Source organism: Macaca fascicularis, chromosome 11 (genome assembly GCF_037993035.2).
Source record: "Macaca fascicularis isolate 582-1 chromosome 11, T2T-MFA8v1.1".
Lineage (NCBI taxonomy): Eukaryota > Metazoa > Chordata > Mammalia > Primates > Cercopithecidae > Macaca > Macaca fascicularis.
This window is the reverse complement of record NC_088385.1, coordinates 124206817-124226396: the sequence shown is the minus strand read 5'-3', so window position 1 is coordinate 124226396 and position 19580 is coordinate 124206817. Positions and strand designations below refer to the sequence as shown.

At 44.7% G+C, this 19580-nt stretch overlaps 1 protein-coding gene and 1 pseudogene across 2 annotated transcripts in view; both read left to right on the top strand.

Moving 5' to 3' along the window:
- Positions 1 to 19580, top strand: part of NOS1 (nitric oxide synthase 1) — a 231703-nt gene that overhangs the window by 188885 nt on the left and 23238 nt on the right. The window contains exons 17-21 of one of the 2 annotated variants that reach the window (XM_045366051.3): positions 2455 to 2556; positions 4626 to 4742; positions 9423 to 9597; positions 13606 to 13744; positions 14337 to 14415. In XM_045366051.3, the coding sequence (XP_045221986.2) occupies positions 2455 to 2556; positions 4626 to 4742; positions 9423 to 9597; positions 13606 to 13744; positions 14337 to 14415 (612 nt within the window). The remainder of the gene's footprint in view (positions 1 to 2454; positions 2557 to 4625; positions 4743 to 9422; positions 9598 to 13605; positions 13745 to 14336; positions 14416 to 19580) is intronic. The other variant, XM_015431613.4, reaches the window with a different exon arrangement.
- Positions 10786 to 11423, top strand: LOC123567598 (elongin-C-like; annotated as a pseudogene).

Sequence of the window (19580 nt, the reverse complement as noted above, 5' to 3'; positions counted from 1 at the left end):
CAAATAGAGATTATAGCACCTGCCTTGACTTTCTAATTAGTAAGAATCAAATCACAAACTAGATGTAAAAGCACTGTGTGCTGGAGGCGGTGGCTCATGCCTGTAATCCCAGCACTTTGGGAGGCCGAGGCAGGTGGATCACGAGGTCAGGAGTTCAAGACCAGCCTGGCCAACATGGTGAAACCCCGTCTCTACTAATAATACAAAAATTAGCCAGGCGTGGTGGCGCATGCCTGTAATCCCAGCTACTCGGGAGGCTGAGGCAGGAGAATCTCTTGAATTTGGGAGGTGGAGGTTGCAGTCAGCCGAGATCGCGCCATTGCACTCCAGCCTAGGCAACAAGAGCAAACTCCTTCTCAAAAAAAAAAAAAAAAAAAAAAAAGCACTGTGTAAATATTGTTCTTATTATTATTTTTCTCTTTGGGAACCTACATTCAAAATCAGTGCAAGGCAGTCAGGCATGGTAGCACATACCTGTGGTCTCAGCTACTCTGTAGGCTGAGCCAGAAGGATCACTTGACCCCAGGAATTTGAGGCCAGCCTGAACAGCCAGACCTTTTGACAAAAAAGAAAAAAAGTTGCTAAAATCAAAGAATGGAACTTCTTTCCTTAGAAGGTTCCTGTCTGAGGCTCACAGTGAAGTTGCAGCTAATCTAGAAGTTGAGTTCAAAAGATAAGATACATCATAAGACAAAACATACCTGTAGTCAAAAATATGTTTGTAATGGAGCTGCATGTAATGTGGGACTGAGTTCTAAAGGTATTTGACAAAGTAAAAAAGCATCTAATCAAACTTACCATTGACGGCTGGGAGCGGTGGCTCATGCCTATAATCCTAGTGCTTTGGGAAGCTAAGGCAGAAGGATTGCTTGAGGCCAACAGTTCAAACCAGCCTGGGCGATTGCAAGATCCCATCTCTACAAAAAAAATTAAAAATTAGCTGGGTATGGTAGTATGCACCTGAAGTCCCAACTACTCCAGAGGCTGAGGCAGGAGGATCACCTGAGCTCAGGAGGTCGAGGCTACAGTGAGCCATGATTGTACACAGCACCCCAGCCTAGACGATAGAGCAAGACCTTGTCTCTAAAAAATGGAAATAAAAAATTTTTTTTGAGATGAAATTTTGCTCTTATCACCAAGGCTGGAGTACAATGGCATGATCTTGGCTCACTGCAACCTCCACCTCCTGGGTTCAAGCGATTCTGCAGCCTCAGCCTCCCAAGTAGGTGGGATTACAGGCACATGCCACCATGACCAGCTAATTTTTTTTTTTTTGAGACGGAGTCTCACTCTGTCACCCAGGCTGGAGTGCAGTGGAGGGATCTCGGCTTACTGCGAGCTCCACCTCCCAGGTTCACGCCATTCTCCTGCCTCAGCCTCCTGAGTAGCTGGGACTACAGGCGCGTACCACCGTGCCCAGCTAATTTTTTTTTTTTTTTTTTTTTTTTTTTTTGTATTTTTAGTAGAGACGGGGTTTCATGTTGTTAGCCAGGATGGTCTTGATCTCCTGACCTCGTGATCCACCCGCCTCAGCCTCCCAAAGTGCTGGGATTACACTTTGAGCCACCGTGCGCGGCCCAGTTTCGTGTTTTTAGTAGAGACAGGCTTTCACCATGTTGGCCAGGCCGGTCTCAAACTCCTGACCTCAGGTGATCTGCCTATCTCAGCCTCCCAAAGTGCTGGGATTACAGGTGTGAACCACTGCACCCAGCCAAAAAAAAAAAATTTTATTTAATTACCCTTGAAAAGCCCTTGCATCCCCCATAAGGTATAGGACATATGGTATGTGCACACTGAGCTATCTTTCCATTAGGCCAACTCAGTATTTGCTCAAGCATGGAGCAGATCCCTGTGTCTTAAGGTGAATATCAAATGCTCTAGCTGGCTGGTGTTTATTGGCTATGTTAAGCAGAAAATCCTTTCTGAGGCCAGGCACGGTGGCTCATGCCTGTAATCCCAGCATTTTGGGCGGCCGAGGTGGGAGGATCACCTGAGGTCAGGAGTTTGAGACCAGCCTGGCCAACATGGTGAAAATCGTCTCTACTAAAAACATAAAAATTAGCTGGGCATGGTGGTGTGCGCCTGTAATCCCAGCTACTGGGAGGCTGAGGCAGGAGAATCACTTGAACCCAGGAGGCGGAGGTTGCAGTGATCAGAGATTGCGCTACTGCACTCCAGGTTGGGCGACAGAGACTCCGTCTCAAAAAAAAGAAAAGAAGAGAAAAGAAAAAAAGAAAATCCCTTCTGATTTTCTTTGGGCAGAGAACGTACTGCCATATTCACATAAGTTTGATACCCAGGAAACTGACCGTTGCTGAGTCCTTTGTGATCAGCATCGTAGTCCTCACTCTCGCTACCTCTCTCCTTCCCACCCCATCCTGGATGGTCTCCCAGCAGGTTCCCTCTCACCCCTCCTTCAGGGAGAGATAGGGCACCATCGATTCTCCCCTCTAGGTGCCCGGAACCCTTGCGTTTCTTTCCCCGTAAAGGGCCTCCCCTCCCCCATGGTGACACAGAAGTCCACGGTCTGGCTGCAGCCCGTGACAGCCAGCACAGGTAGAGTGTGCATGTGTGTACATGTCCACATGTGTGTACACGCATGTGTGTGCGAGTGTGTGCATGCAGGCCCAATACCTGAGCATCCCAGGCCACACATCTAGGTCTCAAGGAGACCTGAGTTCTAGCCTGAGCTGTGTCACTAACTCACTAAGTGACCTTGAGCAAGTCACTTAACCCCCGTGGGCCTCGGTCTTTCTCCTCTGCCAAATGGGGAGAAATTAGCTCTGCCCTACGCACTTCTGTGGCCTATTGGCAGGGTTAAAGGATAATAACAAAAAGGAAAGCATTTGGAAAAACCTCCAACCTCATACAAATGCACGTGCTGTTATTTTTACCACAACCATCAACCATTCCTCCAACACTAACAACACAGCCACCCCCTGATATATTGCATGACTCAATGTGAGACTATTTTAGGGCAGAAAATACACTTACATATATTTAGAACTTTCCTGATGCTGGAGCAAAAACTTTAAAGAACATCCAGCTTAGAAAACCCTGCTGCCAGAATGCACAATTTCTTTTCTTTTCTTCTTCCTCTCTCTTGTTTTTTATTTTCTTATTTCTTTTTAATTTTTTGTAATTAGATTTGTGTGTTGGGTTTGCTTCTTGAGGTTTGGGTTTTGTTTTGGAGTTTTGGTTGCTTGTTTGTTTGGTCTCAGATTTTTTGTTTGTTTCTGTTTGCTTTGTTTTGTTTTGCCTTACCTGAGAGCACAACTTACCACTTTTAGGGGAAAACTGAGAAATTGGATTTTTTTTTTTTAGTCTGAAGGTTCCTGAGCCTCTCATCTTGAGGTTTGAGTCCCAATGACATCGTCCTTCGCCTTCAAAATAATTTAATTTAAAAATGCAGTCTCTTTCCATGCCAGGTGTCAGTGCTGAACATTGTTCATATTTACTTGAAATGTGAAATGTGACAGAACCCTGAAAAGTCTAAGGACTATAACTTTATGGAAGGACAGTATTGAATGGGATACTCCAGCACTGTCCAGAAGAACTTTCTAGAGAGATGTAAATGTTCTATATCTGTGCTGTCCACTATGGCAGCCACTAACCACACGTGACTCTGGAGCCCCTGAAATGTGGGTGGTGCAAGTGACACCCTGCTGTGACCCAGTGGTTCTCAAAGCTGAATGCACATCAGAATCACCTAGGGAGGTTTGCAGTGTACCAACCCACACTGACTTGCATTTAATTCAAATTAATTTAACTTTAGATAGCCACACTTAGCCAATGGCTGCCATCTTGGACAGCATGGTCTAGTTTCCAGCTACTTAAAGTGAAGTCCGGAGACACTGGCATCTCCTGGGAGCTTGTTAGAAACACAGAACTCCAAGCCAGGTCCCAGACCTACTTAATCAGAATCTGCATTTTAATGAAATCCCAGGATGATTCTTGTGTACATTAAAACTTGAGAAAGGGCCAGGCGCAGTGGCTCACGCCTGTAATCCCAGCATGTTGGGAGGCCGAGGAGGGTGGATCACCTGAGGTCAGGAGTTCGAGACCAGCCTGGCCAATGTGGTGAAACCCTGTCTCTACTAAAAATGCAAAATTAGCCAGGCATGGTGGTACATGCCTGTAATCCCAGCTACTTGGGAGGCTGAGGCAGGAGAATTGCTTGAACCCGGGAGGCAGAGGTTGCAGTGAGACGAGGCCGTGCCATTGCACTCCAGCCCAGGCAACAAGAGTGAAACTCTGTCCCAAAAAAAATTTTTTTTTGAGAAACAAGAAAGCATGGTCTCATGGTTTAGGGGAGTAGTTAGTTCTGCTCCTGACTTCTTACTGATTAAATCATGTTAACTTTATGGGTCTCAGGTTTCCTGAGTTAAGCATGGCCAGAAACCTTTTTAGTACCAGTAAGACCAAGTATAGATGGACGGTTACCACTGTGGTGGCCATGGGTACGTTGGTAGATTATAGAAGAGACCATGGGAGTGTTATGGTTTGACTCAACATACAAGAGAAGACCCTAGAATCAGGACTTGTCACTTGAAGATCCATCAAGGGTGTTGACCTCAGGAGGGAGCTCCAGGCCAGAGCTCACAGGTTCTCTTTGGTTTTGGCAGGAGCTACAAGGTCCGATTCAATAGCGTCTCCTCCTACTCTGACTCCCAGAAACCATCAGGCGATGGGCCCGACCTCAGAGACAACTTTGAGAGTGCTGGACCCCTGGCCAATGTGAGGTAAGCAAGGGGATAAGGGGGTCGGGGGTCAGGGAAGACTAAGGCTCCTGGGGAGCTGGACCTAGTTACGAAGTGAGCTCTTCGTCGTGGGGAGGCAGTCTCCCTTCTATGTCCATTCATTTCTCATAAAACCGGCTGCATCCTGGCTGTCTGGGACCCCTCCCACCCATTAAGTCACATTGCCTGGTCTCCCCATGCACCGTTTTTATCCTTTCTGTGACTTCTTTTTCTATACACACTCCCTCAGAGCCCTCTTACCCAAGGTTCACCCCGTTATTTGTGCTGAAGGCTATCAGTCTCTGGATATTGCTCAATGAGCTGCCCTTCCCAATAGCTATGGTGTATACTTAATAGAAGCTTCTGTAGACACCCTGCTATGACCCCATGGTTCTCAATCCTGGAGGCTCCTCAGAATCACCTGGGGAGGTTTGCAGCATACTAATACAATAACCAAGCCCCATCTCCAGAGATTCTGATGGAATTGATCTGGAATTGGGCCCATGTGCTGCTTTTTCCTTTAAGTCTCTCCAATTGACTCTAACATGCAGTCAGATTTGACAAATACTGCCCTAACCTCATATTATCTCATGGCCTAGTCACATACTATGAGATAATTTTAGGAAGTACGTGGACAAATATTTTATATTACAACAGTTGTGTATTCAGTCTAATGGGTTCTTGGAAGGAAAGAAAACTGGGATGTCAAACCCTTGGTTTCGTGGATATTGATCAAGACAAGACTAATGTGAGTTGCCCTGTAGGAAGAACCTTCAGGCCTGGCCACAAATCTCTCAGAACTTCACTAACTGAGCCTTCTCCATAATTACTCAGAGCAATGCTTAGTAGATGATATAGATCACTGGTTTGCTAGATGTTGAAATATCTGTTATGTCCTCCAGGACATTTTCAAATAGGCTTTATGTTTTAAAGCAATTTTAGGTTAACAGCAAAATGAGCAGAAAGTACAGAGAGTTCCCACATCCTCCTGTCACTACACACGCACGGTCTCCCCTCCTATCAGCATCCCACACCAGAGTGGTGCGTTTGTTAGAACTGACGCACCTACAGGGACACATCATTATCAGCCACAGTCCATAGTTTACTTTAGGGTTCACTCTTGGTGTTGAACATTCTATAGGTTTTGACATCAGTACATTTTTCAGCTCAACATTGAAACATCAGTTCTGGAGTTTGACAGTCAGACCCATTTTTCCCTTATTAAATCTATCATGGCAGGGGTTGGCAGACTAACGCCTGTGAGCCAAATCCAGCTTGGTCACTGCATATTTTTAACAACCCATGAGCTAATAATGCTTTTCTTACCGATGAACATTTGTAATCAGTTTGATGGTAGAAAACATTACCTTTGAACCCCAATGAAGAAAATGTTATTATTCTCTCCTAAAAAATGAATTCCAGTCTTCTCATAGTAGACCTGTGTTAAAGTATGCTTAAGTGTTATTATTATGTTTTTAATTTTATCAATTGAGAATGTTCAGGAATTTGTTTTCTTTCTTGTTTTGTAAGTGCCTATGTAATAGCTTCAATTTTGCTTCTCAGCCTGTAAGCCTAAAAATATTTGCTGTCTGACCCCCACATATAAAAAGTTTGGCAATGCCGGGCACAGTGGCTCATGCCTATAATCCCAGCACTTTGGGAGGCCAAGGCAGGCAGATCTCTTGGGCTCAGGAGTTTGAGACCAGCCTGGGCAACATGGCAAAACCCCATTTCTACCAAGAATATAAAAACTTAGCTGGGCGTGGTGGCATGCACCTGTGGTCCCAGCTACTCTGGAGACTAAGGTGGGAAGATCACTTGCACCTGGGAGGCAGAGGTTGCAGTGAGCCAAGATGGCGCCACTGCACTCGAGCCTGGACGATAGAGCAAAACTCTGTCTCAAAAAAAAAAAAAAAAAAAGGTTTGCCAACTCCTGGTTTGGAGGCTTAAAATAGGCATTTTGAGATCATAAGCTGAAGATTGTGATGGAAATGTGACTAGTAGTGACTGCAGTCTAGGTTCTCAGGCCCACCAAGAAGAATATTAATGAATCAACCACCTGAATCATCATCTGTTGGTGAACACAAGAGTTAGGAGCCTTGGTCCATTGGGGCTACTATACCAAACACCATAAACTGGTAGCTTGTGAACAACAGTAATTTATTTCTCACAGTTCTAGAGGCTGGGAAGTCCAAGATCAAGGTGCCGGCAGATTCAGTGTCTGGTGAGGGCCCACTCTCTGGCTCATAGATGGTACCTTCCAGCTGCGTCCTTACATGGTGGAAGGTCTCTTCAGCCCCTTATGAGGCACTAACCCCATTCATGAGGCTTCACCTTCATGACCTAATCACCTTCCAAAGGCCACTAATACCATGACATTGAGGGTTAGGTTTCAACCTGTGAATCTGGGGGAGACACAAACATTCAGATCATAGGAGTGATGAGCTAGTGAGGAAAAAGTAAAAGCAAGTTCAAAAGCACAAATGAGTTGTTGACAGTGTCAGTGGTAATCGAATATGGCAGACATCACAAACATAAATCACAGAGATTCGGGAAATAGCACCTTAACCAGAAGGCATGACTAGTGCTGGGAGCTCCCGATCTGCACTGGGCTAAGGCTGAGGCAGGTGGCTTCAGGCAGGGATGCCCTTTCGTGTCACCCCTCCAATCAGTCCACATCCAGTCACCATCTCTGTCTACCTGTCAGGCCACCACCCTGCAAGAAAAGGGTAATGTTTTTGGATTCAAGAAGATCATTAGTTAAAAGTAAATGGCAGGCTGGGCTCAGCAGCTCATGCCTGTAATCCCAACACTTTGGGAGGCCAAGGTGTGCGGATCACCGAGGTCAGGAGTTTGACACCAGCCTGACCAACATGGTGAAACCCCGTCTCTACTAAAAATACAAAATTAGCCAGGCACGCCTGTATCCAAGCTACTCGTGAGGCTAAGGCAGAAGAATCACTTGAACCTGGGAGACAGAGGTTGCAGTAAGCCGAGATCACACCACTGCACTTCAGCCTGGGTGATAAGAGCAAAACTCTGTCTCAAAAAAATAATAATAAATCAATAAGTAAATGGCAAAAAGCTGTCTAATCCCACATACTTTATTTGGAAAGGCTCTGGAATTCTAGGGAAAGGAGGGCAAGAAAGAAGAGGAAGATTAAATGATACAATATGAGTGTGGATTTGAGGGGAGTGGATATTAACCTACATTAACTTTCACCTGTGAGGCACCTGGACCCACCCCAAGTTCATGCTCCAATGATGGAGGGTACCTTCCCAACTTCTCCTACCTTCTTCCTTCCTCCCCATCTCAATCTGTTACCATTTTGTCCCCATCAACCTAAAAAAGAGATTCAGGGGCAGGGCCTGATCCTGTATGGAGTGGGTTAAGTAGTCCCACTCCATGGTTTATCTGAGATGACAGTCTACAGCAGAACACTCTGACCTTAAAAAGTGGGGCAAGGTGGGGTGTTTTTGTCCCATTCATGAACCTGTTGTTCCTGTCACTGTGAGGTCTAGACCTACAGCCAAGACCAAGTTCTAGAAATGTGGCAGAAAGTGTCCGAAGGGCTGTGGACCACCCGTACAGGAGCCACCTAGGACATAGCCCTCCATTTCCTTCCTTCAGTCCAAGTGTCCCCACCTCAAAACAGAGAAACATCTCATGAACTTGACCCCACTGGTTCAAGCACCAACATTTTCTTGGTGGTATCTGTACACAGAGGGTCTGTGAAGCAATTTAATTTCATAGACCCTACAAGGAATGTAACCAGAATATTTATAACTCTTTCATCCCCTTTTAGAAGAACCTGTCTGATGTGTTGATGACAATTTCTTCTGGTCTCTTCATTAATACAAGTCCCTGAGGACCATTATGTTATAGTTTCATTATCTTCATACTTAAAACTAATCTAGTTATGTCACTCATAGAATTCAAGCCTTCCACTAAAATAGACTAATTTCCCCAGTTGGTCCAGCTTAGAAGTGGACATGCACAAAACAGCCAGTAGTTCCAGGTCATTGCTATCCGTAATTTGTCTGCCTTAGAACAAATTAGAATATTCTCCTGATGATGGCAGTAATTAAAAGAGACCAAAAGAAAGGGAGAGAAACACTTGAGAGCCCTTAGGTTTAAAGTGCCCTTCCACAGATGAGCTTGGGGTTGCCTGACCACCATCAGCTAAACATTGTTCTTTTTGAGATACCAGATATATTAGTTCAGGCTACCATAACAAAATACCACAGACTAAGTGGTATTGGCTGTAATTCTAGAACTCACAGACAGCTTAAAGAAAAGAAATTTATTTTCTCATGGTACTGGAAGCCAGAGTTCAAGATCAGGGTGCTAGCAGGGTTGCTTTCTGGTGAGGTCTCCCTTTCTGGCTTGCAGACGGCCACCTTCTTACTATGTCCAGAGAGAGAGAGAGAGAGAGAGAGAGAGAGAGAGAGAGAGGTCTGGTGTCTCTTCCTCTTCTTATAAGGACACTAATCTTATCAGAACAGGGCTCTACCCTTATAACCTAATTTAACCCTAATTACCTCCTTAAAGGCCCTATCTCAAAATACAATTATAAGGAGATTAGAGTTTTAATATATGAAATTGGTGGGACACATTATACCAGACACTCCCCACATTCCCCACAGTCCCTTAGCATGAACATTCTGTTGTCCCCTTGACAGGTTCTCAGTGTTTGGTCTTGGCTCACGAGCGTACCCTCACTTTTGCGCCTTCGGACATGCTGTGGACACCCTCCTGGAAGAACTGGGAGGGGAGAGGATCCTGAAGATGAGGGAAGGGGATGAGCTCTGTGGGCAGGAAGAGGCTTTCAGGACCTGGGCCAAGAAGGTCTTCAAGGTAATCTAGATCTCATGGACCTACAGGGAGAAGTAATGCTCCCCACACTCCCAAAGACAGCACCTAAACCATCAAGAAGAGAATAAACTTGAGAGAACCCTCAGTACCTCTCCCATGTATCCAGCCAAAATACAACTTTAAACAGCTCAGATAAATTTGGGTGTCCTGAAAGCACATATTTTCTACCCAGAATCCAACATTCTACATTATGGGCAAGGAGTTGGTCCATAAAAAAATTATAGAGTTTTGGAATGTCAGGGCTGGGAGGAAGCCATCCCTCACTCATATTTGGTATACAGGTACACAGAAAAACATAGAGTTAGTCAACCAAACCAAACTTAAGATCTTGGCAGTCTACCAACTTTGACAAGCGTACCCCTCTTGTGCTAGATCTTCACTGACCAATATTATATGGTAGCCACTAGCCACACATAGCCATTTAAATTTAAACTTCAGCTAATTAAAATTAAATATGATGAATGGGTCAATAAAATGTGATACATCAATGCAATGGAATATTCTTCATCTGTAAAAAATAATGAAGTGGTGATACATGCTACAACATGGATGGACCTTGAAAACTTTGTGCTAAGTGGAAGAAGACAGTCACAAAAGAATATGTATTGCAGGATTCCATTTATATGAAATGTCCAGAATCAGAAAATCCATAGAGAGAGAAGGCAGGTTATTGGTTGCTAGGGGTTATGGGGATGGGAAATGGAAGTGACTACTAACAGATAAAAAAGTTTTTCAGTGTGGGGGGGGGGGGGCGATGAGAATGTTCTGGAAGCAGATAGTGGGAAGGGTTGCATAACCGTGTGGACGTTCTACATGCCACAGAATTGTACGTGTTTAAACAGTGAATTGTATGTTACGTGAATTACATCTATACCTATCTACACAGTTCAAAATTAAATAAGGCTGGGCATGGTGGTTCATGCTTGTCATCCTAGCACTTTGGGAGGCTGGGCAGGAGGATTGTTTGAGCCCGGGAGCTCAAGACCAGCCTGGGCAACATAGTGCGACCTCATGTCTTTAAAAAACTAATTAATTAATTTAATTTAATAGGTTTAAAATCCCATTCCTGACTTCCTCCAGACAGAAGGGAGCGACAGACTCTGCACCCCCACCTTACCAGGAAACTACTGAAGTTCCTGGGGAAGCAAAGTAGAATTTCATGAGAACATGATGGATGTAGAGGAGAAAGCCTATGGTGGCTGTGAAGTCCCTGGTACCATGCATGTCTAACTGATACCTTCTGAGGGTCAGGAATGTGTTGTAAAAATAGAACATGTGCTAACATCAGGAATGATAAAAGCCATGTTGAGTGGCCCAGGTCAGTTTGCTGAGAATAAAACAAATGAAGTTAATTTGAGAGAGAGATTCCTATCCCTGTATTAACAAAAGTATACATGTTTTGTTTTGTGTTGTTTTGTTTTTGAGACAGAATCTTGCTCTGTTGCCCAGGCTGGAGTGCGGTGACACGATCTTGGCTCACTGCAACCTCCACCTCCTGGGTTCAATCTATTCTCCTGCCTTAGCCTCCCAAGAGGCTGGGACACTACAGGCACCTGCCGCCATGCCCAGCTAATTTTTTGTATTTTAGTAGAGATGGGGTGTCACCGTGTCACCCAGGGTGGTCGTGAACTCCTGAGCTCAGTCAGTCCGCCCCCCTGGGCCTCCCAAAGTGCTGGGATTATAGGCATGGCACACAGTTTACATACAACGTTCACTACATTCACAGCTCCACTGAGATTCCAGAATCCCCAATTGTACTTGAAATTGCGCTGGAACTGCTGATGGCTGCGAACTTCCTAGATTGTTAAATAAAATAAATTATAATAAACTGTTATCTTTCTTCAGTATTAAAAAAAAAAATCCCATTGCTCAGTTGCAGTAAGCAACTGAGAATACACATTTTGCATTCTCAGTAGCCACAGGGGTAGGGGTTACCATATTAGACAGTGTAGAACCTTTCCATCATGATAAGACATCCTATTGGCCAGAGCTGTTTTAAATTTAAGGCCACAGGAGAATAAATGAACCATGCATGGCCTTCTATCTGCATATGAGGATGACTAAACTGACCATTCTAGGCTGGGAGGTGGTAATGAATGTAGACCCTGCCACTTTTACCCACGCCATCCTAGCCTTGGAATGCATACTCATCAGCAACCCCGGGAGAAGAGTACTATGCAACCTTCTGTCATTTAGATGACACTTTTCATCCTGAAAGCAAACGCAGGTAGAGAGCAAATGGGGAAGCTGAGGCCCCTGGGCTGTGAGGATTTCCATGTGGGGAGGCAGTGTTTATCAGCCTGTTCTTGCATTTCCTCCCAGACAAGGAGAGTTGAAATAATGGCTTTTTATACCCATTGGGATAATTCTGTTGCTTGATTTCCATCAGCCAACCCTGACTGAGCAACCAGGAAGGAAGGCCTGTTAAAAGCCACTGTACCCTTTAGCTGTCAACCTCCTGCTCCCATCCCACTCCCAGCTCTGGCAAACACAAACCTACTTTCTGTCTCTGTAGATTTCCCTGTGCTGGACATTTCATATGAATGGAATCATAATGTGGTCGTTTGTGACTGACTTCTTTCACTTAGTATAATGTTTTCAAGGTTCATTCATGCCGTAGCATGTATCAGAACTTCATCCTTTTCTATAGCCAAATAATATTCCATGGTATGGATGTGTCAAGTCTTGTTAATCCATTCATCCACTGGTGAACATTTGGATTGTTTTAAAGTCAACATGAGGTCAAACAATGGTAAGAACTATTCTTAAAAATTATCATTATTTTGAATTATCTGTGGTTTTATCTTAAAAATAACTCAGGACATTGGCCGGGCATGGTGGCTCATGCCTGTAATCCCAGCACTTTAGGAGGCCGAGGCAGGCAAATCCCTTGAGGCCAGGAGCTCGAAACCAGCCTGGCCAACATGACAAAACCCTGTCTCTACTAAAAATACAAAAATTAGCTGGGTGTGGTGGCACATGCCTGTAATCCCAGCTACCTGGGAGGCTGAGGCATGAGAATAACTTGAACCTGGGGAGGAGGTTGAGGCTGCAGTGAGCCAAGATTGCGCCACTGCACTCCAGCCTGGGTGACAGAGTGAGATTCTGTCTTAAATAAATAAATAAATAAATAAGGACAGCAATTCTTAGAACTGTTAAAATCGAAGAACAAGTGAGCTTGACCAAAAAAAAGAAAAGGAAAATGTATTTGCAGTCATCCAGACATTCATTCAGTATGCTCTTTCTTTACATAATTCTTAAATATTTAGAGGAAGATGGATTGGGAAATTCTGAGATGTTTACTTTCTTATTTAATGTTAAACCTCTGCACATATTAATTTTAGGAATAAATGACATAATAGAATTATATCTTAAGTGCAGGTTAGGTCCTAAAGTCAATGGCAAATCTGACATGTCCAGCACATCGCAGACACTCAAAATATATAGGATGGATGGATGCATGTATGCATGGAAAGATATATGGATGGGTGGGTGAATGGATGGAAGAATGGATGCATGGAAAGATGGATGGGTGGGTGGGTCGATGGGTAGATGGATGGAAGGATGGATGCATGGAAAGATGCATGAGTGCATGGGTAGATGGAAGGAAGGATGGGTGCATGGAAAGATGGATGGGTGGGTGGGTGGATGGGTGGGTGAGTGGACAGATGGATGGATGGAAAGATGGATACATGGATGGGAGGGCGGAAGGGTAGATGAATGGCAGAGTGGATGAGTGGATGGGTGAATGGATGGAAGGAAGACAATGAAAGGGTAGAGTGAAGAAAGGAAGGGAAGGAAGAAGGGAAGGAGGGAAGGGTTACTGGATGGATAGATGAATGGATGGATGGATGGATGAATGGATGGATGGATGGATAGTTGGATAGATGGATGGATGGGTGGATGCAGATACATACCATGACTTGGAGCTGTTGGCAAGGAGATCCGCTTGGCTGAAAGAGGTCACTGAAAGCCTTGTGTACACCACAGGCAGCCTGTGATGTCTTCTGTGTGGGAGATGATGTCAACATTGAAAAGGCGAACAATTCCCTCATCAGCAATGACCGCAGCTGGAAGAGAAACAAGTTCCGCCTCACCTATGTGGCCGAAGCTCCAGAACTCACGCAAGGTACCTCCCACCACCCTTCTAGGGAGGCATTCATGACAATGGGGGAAAGGCAGGCGATCTCACCTCCAGAAGGTGCTTAGGGAAGATGGGCTTCATTGCTTTGATCTCCCTTTAGTGCAGTCTTACCAAAATGAATACTTTGCTGCCCTCCCACACTCCGTAAAACAAGTACTGGGAAATGTCTCTCTCTCTCTGTCTCTCTAGTAACATGCTGTGTTCTTCCAAACCATCCTCTTCTCAACTTAATTCAACCAGGTTTTCTTTTTGTTCCGCACTACCCACAACCACCTCACCCATCCCAACCAATGTCTGCCTCATCTGTTCTCTTCTGTCTCTCATTCTACTCCAGAGAACAGTAGAAGTGTCAGTAGAGGGTGAAGAAAATGCTGCAGAGTGTTTGTTTGTATTAATATTCTGAGAAAAGGTCTCATTATGTTTCCCAGACTGGTCTTGAACTCCTGGCCTCAAGTGATCCTCCCACCTCAGCCTCCTAAGTAGTTGGGATTATGGGCATGAGCCACCTTGCCCCGCCTGGGGAGTTTTTAATGGAACATTCAACACCTTCTCAGGAAGACTGTTTTTCTCCCCACAGGTCTATCCAGTGTCCACAAAAAGCGAGTCTCAGCTGCCCGACTCCTTAGCCGTCAAAACCTCCAGAGCCCTAAATCCAGGTAGGAACATCTTGGTTCACTGGGTTACCCACCTATTCTCTCAAATGTCACCCACGATGAAGGACAAGCCCTGTGGACTCCAAGGACTGGCTGTTTTCCAATCATTGCAAAGTGCCATAGAGACTCCCTTGCTGCTTTTTAGCATCCGGAGTTCCTGCTTTCCTTTTGCCAAGCTCCAACCTGAAGGGGTGGGAAAAGGAGATGGTGTTGATCTCATGAAAAGAGGAAAGAAAAAGGTTTTCTGAGTAAGGTTTTTTTAACAGTGGACCACACCCCTGTAGATTTGCTACATGTTCATTGTACCACAGCATCTTAGCTGGAAATCACTTAGTCCAAGTATTTCCTATTATGAATAATTTTTTTAATGTAGCTAAAAAGTGGCTACCCACACTCTGCTTAAATTTCTTTGGGTTGATGGGAGATAAAGTCCTAATCGTTAGAAATTAGCTTAATATCCAATATAACCAGTATCTTTTTATCAAATATAACCAAAGCATGTCTTCCTAGCACTTTATTTTAAACCCAGTTTTACTCTCTGGTGACACCTAAGACAAGTTTCTTTCTTTCCAAATGAGAGACCTGGAAATAGCCAACGACATTGACCAATCTCCTCTGGGGCCTGATTCCTTCAAGTCATTCTTTCTAAGACATGGTTTCCCAAGCATCTGGCTTTAGTAAAAGGACACACTCTGTCCTGCTGGAAATGTCACTCTCACCTGGTCACAGTGCAGTGGAGAGTATGTGATCACTGCCAAATGTGCTCAGGTTATTATTACCATCACCAATTTGGACAGGACGCGCTAATGCTGCCTGAGATCTCAGGCATGGTTCTAATGGCCGTTTTGCTTTTCCATTAAAAGCGATCACTGCTGTTCTTAGACATCACGTCTTCTCAAAATCGTCACACCAGGTCTGCTCATCTCTCTACTTGTATAAATAATTTTTCTAGCACTAATGAAAGTATTTGCATAGATCCCTGTTGAATAGAATCTTTTTCTCTTTGTAGTTACAGCAGAAGAATCAAGAATCTTTTCAAGTCTTGATTCTTTGCCCAGCATAGTTCACTGTGCTGTGCTTGGTTCACTGGGTTACCCACCTCTGCTCCCAGGTGCCACCCACAATAAAGGACAAGCTCTTGCTGATTCCAAGGACTGGCTGTTTTCCAATTATTGCAAAGTACCACAGAGACCCCCTTGCTGCTCTGGGAACAGAGGTGGGTAACCCGGTGAACTAAGCACGGCGCAGTGAACTATGCTGTGCAAAGAATCAAGACGAAAAGATGTTCTGCTGTAACTACAAAGTGAAAAACATTCCATTCAACGGGAACCAGTGCAAAGACCTTCATTAGTGCTAGAAAAATTACTCGGCCCAGCATGGTGGCTCACACCTGTAATCCCAGCACTTTGGGAGCCGAGGCAGATGGATCATGAGGTCAGGAGTTCAAGACCAGCCTGACCACCATGGTGAAACCCTGTCTCTACTAAAAATACAAAAATTAGCCAGGTGTGGTTGTGGGGGCCTATAATCCCAGCTACCCAGGAGGCTGAGGCAGGCGAATCGCTGGAACCCAGGAGGCGGAGGCTGCAGTGAGCTGAGATTGCACCATTGCACTCCAACCTGGGTGACAGAGTAAGACTCCATCTCAAAAAAAAAAAAAAAAAAAAAGAAGAAAAAAGAAAAAGAAAAATTACTTATACAAGTAGAGAGATGGATGGACAGACCCAGTTTGATCAATTTGAGATGTGATGTCTAAGAGTAGGCTCTTGATTAAGCAGTTCTGGGCTCTAACCCCAGCTCTGCCATGCACTAGCTGTGCAGCCTTGGCTAAGCCATTTAGGTGATCTGAGCCCCTGTCTCCTTACCTACATAATAGGAATGATAGCTATGAAGATGACTAATGTTTTTCTAGAGCTCTCTGTGTTCCAAGCACTGTGCTGAGTCCTCTGTCCAGGATCTTTTATAATTCTAACCAGCCTGGGAAGTAGGCGCTCTTATCATACACATTTTAAATAGGAACAATGACAACTAGAAAATACAAGTGACTTTCTCAAGGTCACACCGACCTGGTTATCTGACTCCAAAGTCAGTGTGCCAAATGGCTACACAGATGGCCTCACCAGCATTGCAAGGCTGCTAAGTATTAAAAATAAGCTACATAAAGCAACTAGCATATCATAGAGTCCCGTCAGTATTCCTTATCCATCCGTGCTTCATGTCACCTGCAAATTTAGTGTGTGTGCTTTCTATGTAATCTTCCAAACCTTTGATAAAAGTGATCAACAGAGCAGAGCCCCAGGGCTCTCATATTCTCTCTTAGATTCTCAAACATTAAAGAAATGGAGTGGGAAATTAATCTCTGAATAATTAGTTAAGTGCAATTCAGAGCATAATGGCCCCTGATATGGAGAGGGACTCCGTATTTGAAATATATCTCTTACTACTTATTTTGGTCCTATGGGAAGGGATGATATAAGTAGCATTGCATGAGAAGGCCTAATAATCTACTGGAAATTTCCTTCAGCAACAAACTATGAAAGATCAGCTTACAGAATTTACTCCCAAAGCCATAGTACATAAGTAGCAAGGAAACTTGCAAATGTTTTGATGCTAAGTGAAACCAAAAGTCCCAAAATCAGCCCCCACCCCCGCCCATCCAGAGGAGGCACCTGACTCTAAGCGACGGGTCTAAAAGTGACTAGCAAGAGAATATTCCAAACAAGGTTAGAACTGGAGTGTAGAATTCAAATCAGTTATGAATTAGCACAAAAAGGACCCAGTCTTACCTCCGTGTTTCTCTCTTTAAAAGCATGTTCTCTATTTTCAAGCTTACAGTGCTTTAAAAGCACTACCTATTTTCAAGCTTAATACCATTTCCAGCTTCATAAGGCTTATTTAAAAAAAGAAGAAAAAGGAATAACTGAGTGAAAAAGCATGACTCTCCCGTTTTCTCCTGCCCGAGGCTGAAGTTGGGCTGTCTGGCCTAAAAGGCCACGACCAAGATATTACTAATCCCCCTACAAGAGACCATTAATTGCAGGCAAAGTGCTTATGAGGAAGTAGGCCGCCTTTTGAGGATGATCCTTGAAAATCTAAAGAGAAAAGTGACCGCAGTCACCATCACAGCCTGGAAATAAATTTTCTAATGCACGTACAACAATTAGCAAATGACACAGAAGAGAGAGCATAATGGATGGCTGGTGTGTGGGGTGTAGACACCAAGTCCTAGAAATCAGGAGCAAGAGGGGAATGCAGGACTTGAGATGAACCTCTTATGGGAGGGTGGGCTTTAGAAAGGCGGGAAAGAGGAGGGGGGTCCAGGAAGGAAGAACAGCAGAAGTTAAGGTCAGCACCAGGATGTCTGGGAGAATGGCAGACATTACAATGCAGAGTTCTTGATCGGTAGAATGCTTCAGTCTCATCTCCCCTTGAGTAAAATAGCTTCTCTCCAGCCTTCCCCAAGGACATCAACGTTTGGTTTCAGTCAAAACCTCCAGTGTCATCCTCACTCCTCTCTCCCTCTCGCCTGGGTCATGCAGTCGCTCAGCAGATGCCCTTGGCCTTGTCTTTCAACTACATCTCAGACCCACCACCTTGAGCAAAGCCATGGGCATGTCCAGTCTGACTGACTGGAATAGCCACCCAACTTGTCTCTTGGTTTCTGAGCTTTTCTCTAAAAACACCGGTTTCCAAAGAGCAGACAGAGGAGTCTTTCCTTTCTTTCTTTCTTTTTTTTTTTTTTTATTATTTTATTTTATTTTATTTTATTTTTGAGGTTAAGAGTAGAAGTTTAATTGATGAAAGAAAGGGCTGGGTGCGGTGGCTCACACCTGTAATCCCAGCACTTTGGGAGGCCAAGGCAGGCGAATCACGAGGTCAGGAGTTTGAGACCAGCCTGGCCGACATGGTGAAACCCCGTGTCTACTAAAAATACAAAAATTAGCTGGGCATGTTGGCAGGTGCCTGTAATCCCAGCTACTCGGGAGGCTAAGGCAGGGGAATCACTTGAACCCGGGAGGCAGAGGTTGCTGTGAGCCAAAATCGCACCACTGCTCTCCAGCCTGGGCAACAGAGTGAGACTCCGTCTTAAAAAAAAAAAAAAAAAAAAAAAAAAAAAAGAGCTCTCTGCTGAAGAGAGGGGTCCTGGAGAAATGGGTTGCCAGATCCACGGTGAAATGCACGGGGGCTTGGGGGTTTACAGATGTCTAGTGAGGAGGCAGTGTTTGATTTACATAGGACGCAAAATATTGGTTGGACCAGGCGTGTCATTTGCATAGGGTGCGAAAAACTGGTTTGGACTAGGTGTCCTACTTGTATAAGGTGTGAATTTCTGGCCACCCCCATCCTAATCTTTTACTATGGAAGCGGGTCGTCAGACAGAGGAATCTTTTAAAACCGTGAATTGAAGCCTATCACTCCCCGGCTTCACAGCCCCTGATGGTCTGCTGGACTTCAGGAAACCTCCAAACTCCTTCCCATGGCAGGTCATCATGAGGCTCTTGTGATATGGCTGCTACTATTGTCCAAACAAACACTCCAGCCTTCTTTCACTTCCTTGAACATGCCACCTTTTCTCTGCCTCTGGGCCTTTGCACGTGCTCTTCCCCATCCCTGGAATGCTGTGCCTGCAGGTCTTTGCACGTCTCTGCTTAAATGTCAAATCGCCAGAGAGGTCTCCGTGACTGTCCTATCGACATAGCCTACTCCCCTCAACCCATCACCACCCACTCATCCACATCACCAACCCCACCTGAGATCTTTTAAGTGACTTCTCAATGAGAATAGGGCACTTTGCTGTCCTTCCCCATCACTCTCTCACCAGTGCCTAGAACAGTGCTTGGCACGCAATGTACGGGTGTTGAATGAATGAACCTTGTTAACTTGAGCAGTTCACAGCTGACAATATTTATCCTTTTCACTGAAAAATGCACATTTTCTGGGTTTTTTTTTCCATTTAACGCTGGACATTAGCAAATTATTCTTTTATCTGCAAACCTATCATTGAGCCACCGCCAAGCATGTGTGTGTATGTGATGCTTCTGGATGTGACTAGAAATAAATCACACAGAGGGGACACTCGGGGGAGAAGGAAATAGGGCCCAAATGGTGGCTGCTGTTCCATTGCCTCTTCCCCTTCTCCCTGTACTTCTCATATGGCCCGTATGTGT